The 17641-nt window shown below is 40.0% G+C and overlaps 1 protein-coding gene across 3 annotated transcripts in view; it reads right to left on the minus strand.

Annotated features, from left to right (window-relative positions):
* CNNM2 (cyclin and CBS domain divalent metal cation transport mediator 2) overlaps positions 1-17641 on the minus strand; it is a 134787-nt gene that overhangs the window by 6212 nt on the left and 110934 nt on the right. The window contains exons 3-6 of one of the 3 annotated variants that reach the window (XM_081074600.1): positions 17420-17557; positions 15196-15365; positions 4496-4589; positions 682-747 (exon numbers count right to left, since the gene is read on the minus strand). In XM_081074600.1, the coding sequence (XP_080930726.1) occupies positions 682-747; positions 4496-4589; positions 15196-15365; positions 17420-17557 (468 nt within the window). Of the gene's footprint in view, positions 1-681; positions 748-4495; positions 4590-15195; positions 15366-17157; positions 17221-17419; positions 17558-17641 lie in introns of those variants that run through there. The other 2 variants (XM_081074601.1, XR_013994996.1) reach the window with 2 other exon arrangements.

Here is a 17641-nt window from a genome sequence, read left to right on the forward strand (position 1 = left end):
ACTCTCCAGCAGGGCGATAACCAGCAGCTGCTTAGGAATGTGCCGGTACAAATTTCCAAACAAAGAGAGGGAGACAGGAGAAGCGGGGCCACCTGCCTGCCAGAGGGCAGAAATACATTCACGCAGTTCACATGGGTGCTGGGAAAAGGACCAAAGAGATAGGAAGGCTGTGGGCCTCCGCAGGTGGGAGGGTACTTCCCTCGTTTACCAAGAAAAGTTCATAGACCGGGCTTTTGGTGGTTCTATGTTCTGTAGAAGCATCCTTAGGTTTTGAGGCCCTTGGGACCTCAGCAAAGGTCACACACCATGACTTTGCTGAGGTCAGAGAAAGAACCCAAAGCTGCTGCCTTTTGATGCCCTGGAAATCCAAGGTCAGCAGTGTGGGTGGAACAGGCAGGGAACACTGATGATTGATGTCAAAATCACCCTCCCCTTTCCTCGTTTCATCACTGTTCCTGTTCCTAGATTCCTTTCCAGTCTCCTAAACCCTTTCTGCATCTGTTGTGGGCTTATCCTTTCCTGGATAGTTCACTTTTAAGTCATAGGAACGTGGAGTTTTAGAACGCAGAAAAATTGAAAAAGGTCTTGACCAAATAAAGGGAGCAGACCTGGCCAGCCAGGCTTTTGTGGGGTCAAGGGAGGCAATCAGAAGAATTAGGAAAAGGAAACATGCAGAATTACCTGGAGAGCCTGCTGCTAACAATTCTGTTCTGCTGACAACAAAGGTACGAGACAGGGACAAAGGAACTGAAAAATGGAGAAGAACAGGGTGAGACCATATCAAAAGGCAAGAAGGAGATCCTGCAATCAGGGGACAGGAGTGGATACCTGTTCTACCAAGTGAGCTACCAATAGGAGCCATCAATTCCAGAAATGCAAAAGCCTATGTGATATTATGTAAACAAAAAAGAACACACACTGCTTTCCAGGAAGAGGAATACAGGGAGGCTGAAGTCAAGAGGAATCCTATTCACATGCTACTTTAGGAACCTAGAAATCTCTTAAGCCATTAGTACCCACTTGGGTTATAGCTCAAAACGCGTTCTTTTTAAGGACAAACCACAGCTAGCAGCACAAAAGGGGAGCTCAATTAACCAACGGACCCAAGAGTATGACACAAGCCACCTGTGCCAGCACCCCACATTCATTCACCAATCAGCCTACAGCATCCCTATCTGTGGCAAGAAATTAGTTATTCAATTCATTTACATTCTTTGTCTGGTTGTCATTTGACCAGATGCTTTGAATTGCTTTGGAATACTATAAAATTTTAACTGATTAGAGGAAAGTCAGTAAAGAATGTCACATACAGATTTCCTAGAGATGGCAAACCGAAGTCATCCTCATCCTGTGTACTCAGACGGGGAGCTATAGCGCCATCTGATTGAAAAGTCCAGTCAACAGGGCCCTACCAGGCAAGAATCACATTTTCTGGGCAGATTGTTTTTTAAATTAAGGTGTAACTGTTATGTAAGTGGGCAGGTCTTGGTAACTGATTACTGTAGGAGTTTTCTAGGTACTCAATAATAAATAGAAATATTACCTTGAAATCACTGTACCAATTGCATCTCTCAATGAATGTACAAAGTCCCCAATACTAACTATAAAATCCAGTAAAATACCGGGCTTTGTAATCAGATGCTGTTAATGAAATTCCCTTCCTTTCTGGCATTTCTAAACTAGGTAAGGAAGTTCCACAAGCTAGTTCTATATGGAAGGCCTGCTCTTCAATTCCTTTTCTGAATGGGACTTACCCTTATATGAATCCATAGTTCAGTATGGACTCAGCTAATATGCAAGCTTCAAGAACCAGTAATCAATAAAAATGTACAACTTACTATTCTAGCTTTCTTTTCAAAGCCACTTTATAAATGTGATTCTGCTAACGTGGGGTTAATTTGAAGTTGGTTGCCAAACAATCATTACAATCTCAACACCTAAGTGTTACACCAACATTTCCTCATGGGCTTTAAAGATTACAAAGCACTCGCCTGTGTATCATTACATTCTATTCTAACAATCACACGAGGTGATCTTATTATATATCCTTTTGATAATGAGGAAGCCAAGGGCCTTTCTCCAAGGCAGGCGACCCGTATATAATGGAACGGAGGCTGTAACCCAGGTCTTCTCGGCCTGGTTAGGAATCTTCCTATCTCCTCACAAGCAGTGAAAACAGAAGATGACCTTCAAGTTTACAGCAGACACTGATTAACTAAGCGGGGAGAGACAGGTCCACGTTCACACTGGGTGTCAGCCAGTAGTTGACAATGGGGATACTGGCCCATGTCACTCAAAAACCTACACTGGGCTGGTGAAAAGATGCATCTGGGGCAGGGGAGGTTTGGAAATGTGAGACAGTTCTTCATGTTTCCGTGGCTTTCTGTCACATCTTTGGGTTACGAGACACTGTGTGGTGCAGTAGACTAGGACCAACGCCATAAAAACAGACTTGTCTGGAGGTATCCTCTCCCCTTTTGAGACTGGTTTTCAGGAGTGACAGTGGTTTTTTAGGATGGGCTATTTTTAAGTTTGAGGTTTGTAAAAGTTGTTTCCTGGCACAGCATGTTGTTTGGTACTTTGGCCACAAGGTGGCACTCCAGCACCTTCTACCTGTCTGCCTTGCTGCAGCCCGGGTGACATAGCAGCACATGCAGCCCAGCAAGCCATCCCAGAGGTGAGCCAGGTATCTGTGTCCATGTTCCTATAGGACAGACGCCACCTGCTCTCCTCTTGTGCTCAGAGCACTTAGTCAATACCCCATGGCACACCTACCCCTAGCTGGCTGATTCATTGGGCCAGCTCGCTAGGTAAGAGGGGGCTATACCCTGTTTCCCGGAAAAGAAGACCTAGCCGGACCGTCAGCTCTAATGCATCTTTTGGAGCAAAAAGTAATATAAGACTGGCTCTTATGTTATATAATATAAGAGCCGGTCTTATAGTAAAATAAAGCGGGTCTTATATTAATTTTTGCTCCAAAAGACGCATTAGAGCTGATGGTCCGGCTAGGTCTTCTTTTCGGGGAAGCATGGGAGGTTGCAATAAATATATATATTAACAACCTCATTCAGCCTCAGGAAAATGCAAATTTAAAACCTCTAGAACTGTTAACATTTAAATGACAACACCACCAATGGGTGCAGAACTGAAAGCCTCATCAGTACATGTACAGGTGTGAGCTGCCACAGCCACTTTGCAAAAGCATTCACGGGCAGTAACTACGAAAGCTGAAGAGACTCATACCCAGGAACGCCCCAAACCACTCCTGCATAGACCCAACAGAAATGCGCACACCTTCACCAAAAGACAGGTAGGTACAAGAGTGCTCACAGCCACGTAAGCCACAGGAGCCTGCAACAGGAAACCACCGCAGTTGCCATCAGCAATGAAAAGAACAGATACATTCACACAATGGGACATTGTGAATCGCTGTACGTCACTGTACATTCACACAATGGCACACTATATAGCAATGAGAACTAATAAAGTATGCGGTGTGATCAAAAAGTATGGTAAATTCAGCTGCCGAGTGCCATCCAATGGAAAGACAGGGATCTCCAAGATGGGAAGCGGTGTGTCGAACCTTAGTAACAGTGTGTGACAAGTTTTCAACTTGTTCAGTGCAGTCAGTCAGGTGTGAGCTACGGTTGAGAAAAAATGTGGTTTAAAGTGAGGCATAAATCATAGATCATGAACAATGCATGAAATTTTGTTTCACACTGCAAAAAAGTACTAAAGAAACACAGGAAATGTTAAAAATTAGTTTATGGTGATGCCGCAGTGACCATGATTTGGCACCAGGCAACTTCTGGCCCTTCCCCAAAGTCAACATGACCATGAGAGGAAAACATTTTGAATCAATTCTGGACATCGAGGCAGCCAAAGACACTCACGAAAGAGGACTTCCAGAACTGCTTCAGAAAGTGGCAAGAACGATGGGATAAGTGTGTTCAAAGCGAGGGGGGGTATTTTGAGGGGGAGTAATGGCAATGTATCTTTTACTGTAATAAATTTTTAAAATTTAAACACTCAACCATAATTTTTGATCACACCTTGTCATATAAGCACATATGACAATACAGATGAATGCGACAAGGACAACCAGGGGTGCAAGAAGCCAGACTCAATATAATATGTCCTGTAAAATTCCATTTATATAAAATTCAAAAACAGGGCAAAACTCGTCTACACTCAGAAGTTCAGGCAGTGGTGACTTCTGGGAGATACTGACTAAATGGGAGTGTGGCGGCAGGGACCCTGCGGGGTTACAGGTGTTCCCTCTGATCTCAGTGCCGGTTTCCACAGGCGTGTTCAGTTTGTGAAAATTCACACCGGTGCATACTTATGCTTTGTGCAGTTCTTTTGTATACACGATATGCTTCAATAAAAAGTTCAAGGAGTCAATAAATCGGGTTAGCAGGCAGGGACAGAAAGAGGACAGAAGGGAACTATTTCCTAAAACACAGCCCTGCTTTAAGAGGTGAAAGAGACTCACCTGGAGAGGCTGTAAGGGCCATTACACCATAGTACGAAAAAGCACTGGCTTCAAACTTCATACCTTCTTTCCCAGCTTCTACTTCCACTTTCCCCTGTAAAAAGAAAAGGGGAGCATTTTCAGTCTAGGCAAGATCTGGTTCTTCCTCAGATTTTTGTCCAAATTCCTTTCCCAACAATCCCAAGGAAGCCAAGCCTCAGATAATCTTTCCCTCTTAGAGGTGAAGGTTAATTCATCTTAAACATGAAAACTGGATTTGGCTGGAGATGCAGAGACGACCGAAAAGTGTGATGTTTAATTTCTGTGAGCCCACTTAAGATCTTCCCAGCATCCTTCGTTTGTGCTTTCTTCACGAGCCCTCCCAGTAATAAAAAGATGATGCTCTTGCTCCATCAGTGAGACCAACAGTGAGAAGATGCTCAACGAAGGTCACCCAAGCTGATCTGCAGGAGCCCGAGTTGGACCAGAGTCAGGGGCAAGGGTCAGCATGGTTTGCAGCCAAGGAACAGAGAGGACTAAACTGGCTCCCAGGGACTGGCTCTTGTCTCACAAGCACGGTCCCCTGACCAACTGAGCAGACATCTCTCAGGCCAATCCCTTGTCATCTAGACTCCCCAGAGGCACTGCGACACCATGGTACTTTCTCCTCAATGTCTTGGAAAAGCACCTTAAAAGAAAGTCTCATATCAGGACAAAACCTCTCCTAGGGTCTTCCCTTTTCTTTCCTTTCTCTAACTTCTTTACAACATTTCCTTCACTCTTCTCATCCCTCTAGCCTTAGGGTCCACCATAATCCCTTCATGGGAGACACTCAATATGCATTTCTGGGCTACTGAAATACCCTAATATGTGAGCTGCACATCGAGATTTCCAAGCCAAGGGTCAGAAGGGCTATTGTTCATATTATCTCAAATTGCCTCTCCAGTGAGAAGGGACCTTCATGGTGCATCTTTTACAATAGACAAACAAAAATTAAACTACCACTTATTGAAAAGGAACTGGGCTAACAATTCATGGTGCTTTTATTAATTCATTTAGTGCTCACAACTCTATGAAGCAGACACAATTATCCCCTTCGTATAAATCAGTAGTGTGGGGGGGGACTCAGAAAGATTACATAACTGAAAAATAAGCCCTTAACCAATATGCTATACACTACACCACCCACTAGAGCAAACTCTATTATTTCAATCACTCCCTAATAGTCTATACTAAATTCCCAATTATGCAAGATCTTTCTCAAATCACTTCTTCGGAAAATTCTGTTGTCTCTCTTTTCCTTCACTCAGCAGAACTGTTAGTTTTACCAATCCCAAACCAATTCTCTTGCTATAGGAAAGGAACTGAAAACTTCACCCATAACATAAAATTAACCTGCAGATACGTGCTGAAAACCCAGACCATGCGGGGTCCTTGAGCAGATGCTGTGAGAAGCCAGTCCTTGCCCTGGAAGAGCTTACAGTCCAGTAGGTAGGGGACGGTACATGAAAATCAATGATACAAAGCAGTAAAGCTCTACATGAGGAAAAAGAATAAGAATATAAGGAATTTAGAGGAAAAAATGTCTTCTTGTTCCTGTATAAGACAAAATTATACAGGAAGGAAGAATCTAAGGAGGAGGAGTATTTGATTGAGCCAAGAGAAGGGAACAGTGCAAAGGAAGGTCCAAGGTGGGTTTACACAGGAAAGATGGGTGAGGGTTTGGAAAGCTGTTTGGTGAGCAGATTCGACCACAGAGCGCCTTGAATGATGGCTAATGGGATCAGGTGCTTGAGCAGAGGAATACGGTTTCAGGAAGAAAGACTAGACTTACACGGGAGTGGTAACCACAGGATTGGAAAAAGATCCTACAGATAAGGAATCAACATTATACGGTGAAACCGTCAGGGGTAAGGATGTGAAAGGGAGAGAGGGGACTTCAATAATCACAATAGAAGTTTGCTCTGAGAGATGTGAAAAACGGGGACACCTTGAGTGGAGATGGAAAAGCTGGGAAGGGGTTGCATCAGCGGTGGGGGCCAGAAGAGAGGACAGATCCCCTTTAAGAACAAAGCCTACTGAAGAGTCCATCCAAAAGGCTTACATGAAGAATAAAGGTCAGGAGGTAGGTCAGAACTGGAGATGGAGATCTGAGAGTAGATAAGAGAAAGTAAATGGAAAACGAAGGACCAATCTGCATGCAACTCATGAGCAACAGTAGCAGGAGAAACAGAAACCAATATGAGACCAAAGGAAAAAACACACAAAAGTAGAACCAGACAACCATGTCACCATAGAAACTAGGAGAAGGGAGAACCTCACAAATAAAGGGACGGTCAGTCATCGAGGGGTCACTCACTGGTGGCCTTCAGGAGCATTTTCCTGAAGAAATCAGACAGTGGAGGGGAAGGCAGAGCAGGCAAGAGACAGCACAGGCAGCAGGTCTGTAAGGAGAAGAAACAGCAGGGAGCCTTGGGGTCAGATGCAGGCTGTTTAGGGTTAGGGAATCCAGCACGCATGAAAGCAGCAAGGGAAGAAGTGTGGAGGGAGAAGAGGTGCTGGTAACTAAGGGAGTAAAAGCCAAAGGCTGGCAGGAAAGAGTGGCATGCACATGGTGGAGGCACGGTCCCTTAAGAGAGGAGGGGAAGCAGAGCACAGGTAGGGACACAATCGTCAGATGGTGAGCAGTAAGAATGGAAGTGCCTGATGGTGTAAATCTTCTCAATCATGCATCCATTTCTTCACGGACTAACCCTTGATTTTGTATCATTAGTAGGTATGTATAATGCTATCTGAAAACGTCAGTCTGTAGCTCAAAAGTGACTCCAGGACCATCTTACGATCTGAATTTCTATGCAAAAAATCAGGAGGAAGACCCAGTGCAATAGAGCCTCCTGATGACTTCCATCTTTATGGTGCTCCAGTTGACCTGGATCATTGGTTTTATAAGTTAGGGGACCTATTTGTTCTGTGCCCCAGAAAATTCTTTGGTGACCAACTGTCAGAACCAGCAGGGCAATAGTTACTCCCCTCAAAACACTGACTACCACCACCTGGTCTACCTCTTGGGAAGGACTCACGACTCCCAGGCTGGGAACCTCCGCCTAGTCCATTCAAAGCAGAGATTCCCTTGCTGTGCACTGAAAACACCTGGGGATTAAAAATCAAAACAAAACACAAAACTGATGTCTGGCTCCTTTTCCCAGGCATTCTGGTTTAATTAGTATGGGGCGTGACCTGGGCAATAGGAGTTTAATAAAGCTCTCTGGGTTGATTCCAGCAGGCAGCAGAGTTTAGGAGTCCTTACTTTAAGGCTCTATTTGTGAACAACAGACCAGCTCTAGAACCTCTGGGTACCTTGGCTTTTCAAGAAATGCCCCCAAAGTCCCACTCTGAGTCTGCTAATTAAATAAGGACAGCTGAACAAAGATGCAGAGTTCTAGACCGCAGCCATTTCAGCTGATCCCTCCTCTGTGCAGGACAGGTACCCAGGCAGGCAGGGAGGATCAGCTACCTTCCTTCTGGAGTCTACCTAGCCGAGAGCCATCAGGCTGCAAGGTAGACATAGCAGGTCAGTCGTTCCCAGATCTCTGCATTCTAAGAACCAGTAAAATGCACCTCCATCCTCGATACTGAAAACAGAGAGAGGGCTGCCAGATTTTTAGTTCATAAAATAAGGATATTTTAAAAAGCACAGTTATCTACTGCTACCATCACTTCAAAAAAGATCAGACATTTTAACTCCAAAATACGTACTTTCAGGATAACAGACAGGTCTTTAAACTGAATACATATAACTTTATGAAGAACTTACTGCAACTGTCTTTATTTTTTGTAATTTATGTCTTTATGTTTCTCATTTTGCCTCAAATGAGTGAAAAGTTTGTCAAGTATCAGCATTTAGGAACCACTGCACTAGATTAATTTTACTTCATTTATAAAATTGCAGGAGATTAAACGATTTCTGTGGTTCTTTCAGTTCTAACATTCTATGATTCTACAATACCAAAACTGCCCAGCTTTATATCCCTCTCTATAGGAGTGAAACTTTCCTGGCCGGCAATTCTTAGAAACACCCAGTAAACACACCTCTTATTCACTTGTGTGTGTCAATGGCTTCAAAAGTGACCATTTTCAAATAAACCTACCAGTATACAAATTAGGGCCACTCAAAAATCAATCAGGTGTCTTCTTAGATAATGACTTTTTCCATATAAGGAAGGCACTACATATCAATTTTACTTTTGAAACATCCACAAGTTTACTCTACTCTAGCAAATCACCAAAAAAATCAGGACAGGACAGACTCCCAGAGGGAGCCGGGGCGTCATGTTGGTAAACTGACAAAGAAGCAAGGCCTGACCGTCCCAAGCCAAGCCAGCTTTTGAGCAAAGTTACCATCACAGAATCCTACCTTTCTTTGGAGTAAGGTATTAGATAATTCTTCTCAAAGTTTCTAAGCTGTACCTGGCCTCGCAGTGGAAGCCTACACTGGCCCCGGTGGCACAAACCAGATTAAGTACAATCAGCAGAGGTCACGGATTCAGGGAGACTGAAGATCTCCTGGAAACCATCCGCTGAGCATCTCCTTGGTCTGCTTGCTCTCGAGTTCTTGTTGTTTTGTTTTTAAATCACCACCACAAAGTATTCTGTGGGGCCTGACACCTAAAAGGACGTAATTAGATGCCAGAGACACAAATGGCAGGTTGTGTTCACCAGCCATTTGTGTCTCTGGCATTTAATTACCTCCCAGCAGTCCCCGTCAGAGGGGAAGTGTGACCCACAGATGTCTGTGCACGGCCTAGCCAGGGTGACTCTGGCACTCAAACATTCTCTCAGTATTTTTTCAGTCTGCAGTCTGCAGATGTAGTCCTGAGACTTTGACAGTTTTCTTCATAGACCTTTAAAAAGAATAAATCTTCGCTGGTCAAAAATTAATTTACACATACTTTGAGCCCTGTGGTTGACCGTTTTCTAAGCAAGTGCTGCCACCAGATGTCAGTGCCAGCATTTATTGGCCTTCGCGTTCACAATCACATTGCCGAGAAGCTGCTACTTGAATCACTAACTAAGCCTTGCTCCTCAATCAACTTGTTAGAAATGCAGCATCTCAGACTCCACCCCAGACCTACGGAATCATAGTTTGCATTTCAACAAGATCCCCGAGTGATTACTACACACATTATAGTGTGAGAAGTGCTGAGCTGAAGAGGAGGGAACACAGGGCTAAACATATAAATAATTCAGTCACACCCAGTGGAAGCCAAATAATAGCACCGCATACCGTACAAATACAAACATTCAAAGTCGCTCTAATTGAGCAAGGGCTGGAGGGTCAGGCATCACTGGGCCCGTGGAGACCCAGCTGAGCTGAATGCAAAAGAGCCTGCACTAGAGCTCCTGCCACAGTATTGGGGCCAGTGGCACTTTCCTATCAGCCAAACAGTGTCATTTACAGGTAGGACCTAGTATTAATAGCAAATTTGTTTTGGTTTGTAGTTGTATATAAGAGTTCTAAGCAAAAGGAGCTTATGCCTAGTTTTATATTTACACATATTTAAGCAAAATTTTTTTTAAAAAGAAACTAGGTCAACACTGGGTGTCTAAGCAATTTTTTTTTCTTTAAAATGGGTGTGTTATTTGTACTTTACTCAAGATTAAGGACCCCTTATTCATTGGCACACACGAAAACTCAAAAATCTATGAGAAGTTTCGGTACTGAAGGCTTCAATTCCTCTCCCAATAGTAAGGGAAATGGTATCCAGCATCGTCAAGGGCTGTGTGAGGGCTAAGATGTTACCTGCCATCTCCACAAAAGAACAGATTTCACTATATAGGGAAAAAAATCCCTTTTGAACCCATGTCAGAAGTCCTAAAAAAGACTGTGGATGGGACAGCTGAATAACAACTACAATTCTGGGGCATGAAATCAACAAGAAAAATTAACACCAGAAAAAAATATGCTCTTTTTCTATCAATTACATAATTGGCAAAGAAAATAAGCTATTCCTTTTGTTTTCCTGTTATTCTTTGTATTTACTGAAGTCATAATCTGTGGAAGAGAAATTATATTATTAGCGTCCCATAGTGTGATTTTTTTTTCCATATAAGGAAAAAAGTGATTCCTTTGATTCTAGCTGTTTTTGGTGAAGAGGAGAGAATTTCTTATTTTGTTTTTTTCCTCTTTTATTACACTAATTATACCAATAGAATATTAATTTTGTTACTCTTTTCAAAGAACCAAATCTTGATATTTTTATGGACAGTTCATGCCCCAAAGGACCAACAAATCCTTCATTATAAAACACCCACTGTGTATATTATACAGCGATCTATCCCTTTTTTACTATTTTTATTAGAAAAATGGTTTATAATAGTTACAATTACTATGCACACACTATCTTTTTTACTTGATGTATTTTTGTATATGCTTTCTGCTTCTTTCATTACTATATAGTTTTCTATATAATTACTATATAATTCCCTCATAGTATATCAATGTGATTAGCTTAAGACAAATGGATTATTTATATTATTTTACAATAAACAGATTTGCTATAAATATATTTGCATAGATAGCTTTATCAAACAATGATTTCTTTAGATGCATATGTATTCCCAAAAGAAGGTTGCCAGTTTAAGGCTATGATCAGTTTTACAGAACTTTTTCTTTTCTGTTCACTGTTCATTGTGGATTTTTACAAAGATATTTTTTCTAAAATCAAGAATGGGTGCTTAATCCTGTCAGTTGCCTGTCTGGTATGTATTGATATGAGCATAAGGATGTTTTTCTTTATTGCTTTCCTAATTAATGTGCCACATCTGTGTTTTGTTGTCCTTATATTAAACTAACCCTGCATTCCTAAAATAAACCTAATTTAGTCAGTCAGTGAATAACTCCCTCTGGGTATGTTCCCTAACTGCTCCACTTTTATTTAGGAATTCTCCATCAGTGTTGACAAGTGAGATCAGCCCATATTACCAGACTTTAGATTAAGCCATATTAGTCTTAAAGAATACAGTTGACTTTTAAAGCATCTTGTTCTGTTTGTATAATATAGAAATTGAGTTCTTTAAAGTTTCAATTTTTTTTTCAAGTGATTTCCTTTGATTCTAGCTGCTTTTGGTGGAGAGGAGAGAATTTCTTATTTTGTTTTTTTCCTCTTTTATTACACTAATTATACCAATAGAATATTAATTTTGTTACTCTTTTCAAAGAACCAAATCTTGATATTTTTATGGGTTGTAAATCGTTTTCATTTAAAAATTTATTTTCATGGCAATCTTTATTATGTAATCTGTTCTTTTTGGTTTGTTGCTTTGTTCTTTTTCTAGGTAATTATAGATATCTACTTTTTTTCACAGCTTAAAAAAAATTTTATTTTATTTATTTATTTATTTTTAAAGATTTAGATATCTACTTTTTTAAAGAAATAAGTGCTTAGAGGAATATAATTTCTTAAAACTGACATACTACACATATGGTGTTCACATTATTTAATCGTTATGTATGACATCCTATAATATATTTTGTGACATTCTATATATTTTCTCCCTAATTCGGTTGCTATTTAGGACTTTTAATTTGCCACTAATGCTATTTTTAATGACTACCTATTTATTTAAATAGGTTGTACACACGGGAAGAAGTTCAAATTCAAAGGGAGAAATAAGTTTTCCTTCCACCCTATTCCTAGTGCTCCAGTCTCCTCCTTAGAGGTAATCACTGGTACCAGTTTCTTGAATAACCTTCCAGAGATAATTCGTGTGTGTGCATGTTTGTGTAAAAGGAAAAATGCAGCTTTTTCTTTTACACAAATGAAACCATGTTTACATGTTATAAAACCTTTGTAAAAGAATTAATCACAATTTTGAAATGGCTTCGTATTTGTCAATTATGTATTTTTATGTCTAATTTTATTTCATTATGATCTATGCAGGTAGTTATATGAAATTTCTATCTTTCTGAATTTACTAGAACTTACATGTGACATAGTAAATGATCAATTTTTATGCAAGAGTCACATAAAAACTTTAATAAGTGTATTTCTTTCAGTTCTGGCTTTATATTTAATCTTCCCCAATTTTCTGTTAATTTTATTTAATATTATTAGTTATGCAATTCAAAACTCTTAGCATATTTACCTGGTATGCTTGCTCTTTTATGATGGTAGAAAATATTTCCACCAAAATTATGTTCCTATCCATTTCTACTTTATATATATATATATACATATATATATATATATATACATATATTTTTTTAAAGTTATATAAGGCATGCAGAGCCAATCAAGCTTTCTTTCACTATTTATTGTGCTTGTATCAATCCCTAATGGATCCCCCGATATATTTTAGTTTAAAAAACCTACTTTTTCAGATAGAACTTGAAGTTGCAGCCTTTTAATACATATGATGTACCGTGTATCCCAAGAAATAAGACCGGGTTTTATACTAATTTTTGCTCCAAAGGACGCATTAGGGCTTATGCTCAGGGGATGTCATCCTGAAAAATCATGCTAGGGCTTACTGTCCGGTTAGGTCTTATTTTCAGGGAAACACAGTAAGAGATATGTGCCTGGTAGCTTGTATTCTTTTAATTAAGCTTACTTACATCATTTGCTTTGACTAAATTAGACTTTATTTTATCTGGGATTTAAACTCAAAACGATGTTATAATTATATTCCTTCAATTACTAGAGTTTTTTTCTAGCATCTGCAGAAGAGGACGGACCATTAACACTGGGCCAGGAGGGAAGGCAGGTACTACTGCCATCTTCTGATTTAATGCCCTTGAAATACAGAGGAACACACTCTATAACCCATATATATTTATATTTATAACTGATATTTTAGGCTGGAATATACTTTGTAAATGATGATAGCTATGCTAGATTGACAGGTATTATACTATTTCATTTTGTTATACTCTGGGTAAGTCAGGTAATTGGCTGGCCTGCAAGAACAAGATTTTCATCAAATTCTATAGTTTCAACACCTCCATTAAGTCCTTTGAATTCAGCACTTACATGATTTGTAAAACCCCCATGGCCTCATCAGTTCAACAGTTCAGAAAATGTGTCACATTTATATAAATACACACATGACACAGGTATTCCAATACAGGTACATATACATAAATGCCTTATCAAAAATATCTTTATATGAAAGATTTACTTGTAAATGGATAGGGATTATGAAGTACTGCTTCCATAAAATCTATTTTTAGATCCATAAGCCAGGAAATGGCTTTCTTATACATCAACAGAGCAATACTGAAACACAACTTCATAAATACTAACTATATAAAACTCAACAATTGAAAGCCACATTGTTTCTAACATTACTACTGAAATTCATAATGTCAATCTTCAAAGTTGTCCTAAAGAACCACATTTAATGTAATTCAAAGTTTCTCTAGCTTTAATGAGAAACATGAATATTTTATTCCCTCCCTATGGTACATAAATTCCCAACAGCCCTCAGAGTTTTAAGCTTGTCTATCTCCCATACAAGAAAAACATAATTCGGGGTTGAATGAGACTAAGGTTAGTAGACGAATCAGGGTATTGAATTAGCAAACCTGCCAAGAGAAGTTTCCAAAAAACACTACAGGAAAGTGGCATGCAATCAATTAACCAACGCATGGATTTTTCTACAGCTCTTCCATTCTGCTTCCAGATGCCACAATATTGTCCAAACATGGGGCATGACCACAAACGTGAACGCAATACTTTCCAGAGTCCCCGATACCTAGGTATCTGATAGGAGTCACTGTCAAGTAAAAAGAACCTTCTTAATTAATTTAGATCATTGGGACCCTGCTGGACCCATGTAAATTTCAGGGCCTACGAAGTACTCTTATAATACTACCTCCAATTCGTATCTGGGAAGTAATCAAGAAATACGAGAATGCATAAGGGGCAAACACTGAAATAAACTCAGATTTCCTATAAAGTAAATTCTTCAATAAAGAGGTACAAGAAATCAATAAAACTAGCACTTTATTCATTATAATGTCCATCTTAGTCTCCAAGCCAAGGACAGTGCTCCACTTAGTGAAACTGTGATATTACAAGGCCTCCTGTAAGTCAAACACCAAACCCCCCAAGGAGAGTTCAGACTGGATCGACCTTCCCACCTTATATAGTGGATTATGTTACAGTGAGAAGGAATCAAGTTACCATTGCCATGACGGGCTGTGATTATCATACTAGTTTCTCTTTAAAACACAGTCTGGTTAGTAACCAGGAATAACAATAATAAATGAACTATTTTGATAGTGTTAAGGGAAGAGAAAGATATCTCTAGGAAGGTGTATAAGACCAAATCCTAATGGGGGGGGTGGATAAAGATAATAAAGAGGACCTAAGGAACTCAAGGCACTGAAATTTCAAACGCCCAGCCAAGATTTAGACATGTACAGGTAATTCCCCCAAAGTCTTCAAAAACTAACAACTGAATTCACCATTCTTCATTTGACTCAGGGCCTCAGCAATCACTAAGTGCCCTTCAGTAGGGGAAATTTAACTAATGACATTGCTTTATATTGGAATTATTTTACAGATACGAAAAAAGGGAGGTGAAATTCTCCTATGTATAAGGCTACCCCAGAAGTATGTCCAGAAACCCTGACACCCATTCACCTACAGCAAACCTCCTCAGAACTAGAAGGATGGGTACTCAGTGAGATCAAACAACTATTGAATAATTCTTCTGACCTGCAAAATGAGAACGAAGTAGTCTACAGGTTTGTTTCGCTGGTAGAGGTAGTATTCTGGGGCTTTCTTGTTCTTCTCATCATACTTCAGTTCCTGGATGACATTGGGGTGCTTTAGCAGCCTTAGAAGGATCTTCTCTGACATCTGGGATGGGCTAAATGCTTCTACTTCTATAGATATAAACACAACTTGATATTACACTTCAAATGGATGGCAAAAAATTTTACTAGTGATTAAGGTGTTCAGCTTATAAGAATACTTGGAATCAAAGTGACACAGTATGGATGAACGAGACTTCCATGTGGTGATCCACTGGGGGCAGATTACCTGGGAGAAATCAAAAAGGCGGAAAATTCATATTTGTTTCTTTAAAATTTTTCCTTTCAACCTGTCGTTGGTTTCAGTTCTCATAAAAATACCCTAGTTTTCTGACTGATATAAATGAAAATCACCCAGAAGCAGGCTCCTTGACTGCCAGGATGCCCTTCACCAGCCACAGGAGTCTGACTGTTCAACAACAGCCAAGGGAAGAAGCAAAGGTCAGGAAGCATCTAGGCGTGGATTAGTACAGGTGCACGAGACAGTGCCTCACATCTCATTCTCCCATTCAACTGCCCTGAGAGAGTCTGGGAACGAGGCACACGGAGAGATTCAGAATAAAATCAAGGCACGTGCACACATCAACATGCACTCCAACTTGCTAATTAAAAAAAAAAAAAAAGATATGTTGACCTATATTTACAAAGACATCAATTTTATTTAAAATAAAAACCAAAATTACTGATTTAAGGGTGCTCTACTGAAACTTTATGGTACCTCAGAGGCAGAGTAGGATAACATTTAGTTTTAAATCGTGGTTCTTAAATGATGGAGAACAATATTATCAGAATTAGAGAAAGAATAACAGGCAAGTTAAAAAGACTGTGTATAGGTTAAATTTGTTCAATTATGTTCTATGCAAAAATTATAAATTCTCTAAATTCTTCTGTCACGTTCTTTGTATTAACAAAATAAGATAGTACATTGCAGAAATGTTGGGAAATATAGAAAAAGATAGTAGAGGACAATAAAAATTTCCTGTAAACCAACCACTCATAACCATTCTGAGCAATTGGTGAGCATTTCTTTCCAGTACCTTGCCAAGGCTAGTGTGCCAGTGTGTAGGTGTGTGTACATACAAAACCACAACTATAATCTTCCTGTACACAGTTTTATATCCTGCTTTTTCTCATTTTACATTAAATTATGAGTTATTTTCCCATGTTGTAAATATTATATTGTGAGCATTTCCATTATCTGAAAACGTGATCTTACAGAGTGTGTAACATTCCATCCCATGACTGCTGTTAGCCTTCTTTTCAAAGTATTTTAAGTACACTGCATGCAGTTGAAAGGCATTAGCTGCCCATCTTGGACAAGACGTCTTCTACAGGTCACGGGGTACTTTCAGGTTTTCTGATACTTCCCCTGGCCAAGAGAGCTCACCCTTCACCTAGATAGCCACTGGGGATGTGAGAAGGGTTAGTCAGTCTCCTAGGTCCATTCAACCTTGACCTCTCTGGAGCAGTCAGTGCCGGCTGGCTTGGTGGTTTTAAAAATGTGCACACTTGCCTCCTGGAATGGGCGCAAGTTAACAATCTGATGTGAAGAGGCCATCAAAAAACATCCATGTCAAAGTTCTTAGAATTTCTGCTTTTAATAAAACCATAAAGGATAAAGATTTAATTTTGAAAATCTAGTGTTCTTCTTTGCAAATCATAGCACCTGTGTTCTCACTGATATCCAACTGTTTTTCCAAGGCAAGCTGAAGAGAGAATTACTCAACTGTCCAACACACAACGCGGTGGTGTCTGGTTCGCACTGTCAGCCTACTCCGCCAGCTGGCTTTCCCATGGACTTAGCTGGAAGCAGATGACCTGGCCTACTGTTTACATGCAGTGTGGCACTAACATTCATCCTTACCTTTCAGACCAATTTTAAGTTACTGGTCCACCCCTGGTAAATGTCTCAGAGTTCATGCCGACACTGAACATAGGAGAGGAGAGAATTTGAAAAGAAAAAAACAAAACAAAAACAAAACAAAAAAACAAAAACAAAACACAAAAGTGGCATTACTTTTCACCCCATTTCCCAGTCTCCACCCCTAGCCCACCCCAGTCAGTTGTGTGTGAGAAACACGCTCCAGGGTTGGTAGAGATTTCAAACTGTGATAAGCTGCACTTGCCTGTTGCTAGGAAACGGTGCATGGCCAAGAGAAGCTGTGGTGATATTTTAACCTTCATCTCGCTGTCTGTCTGCTTAAAGGCAGAAAAATCTTGCTTTCTTTCACGATGGGCCACTTTCTTTTTCGTTCTGTTATCCGCTGTGGAAAGAATAAGAAAAAAGTAAGGAAATGCATTCCTTTAGATAGGGCTCTTTTTGAATGAAAATGACAAAATATACTGGA

This window comes from Rhinolophus hipposideros (genome assembly GCF_964194185.1).
Source record: "Rhinolophus hipposideros genome assembly, chromosome: 15".
Classification (NCBI taxonomy): domain Eukaryota; kingdom Metazoa; phylum Chordata; class Mammalia; order Chiroptera; family Rhinolophidae; genus Rhinolophus; species Rhinolophus hipposideros.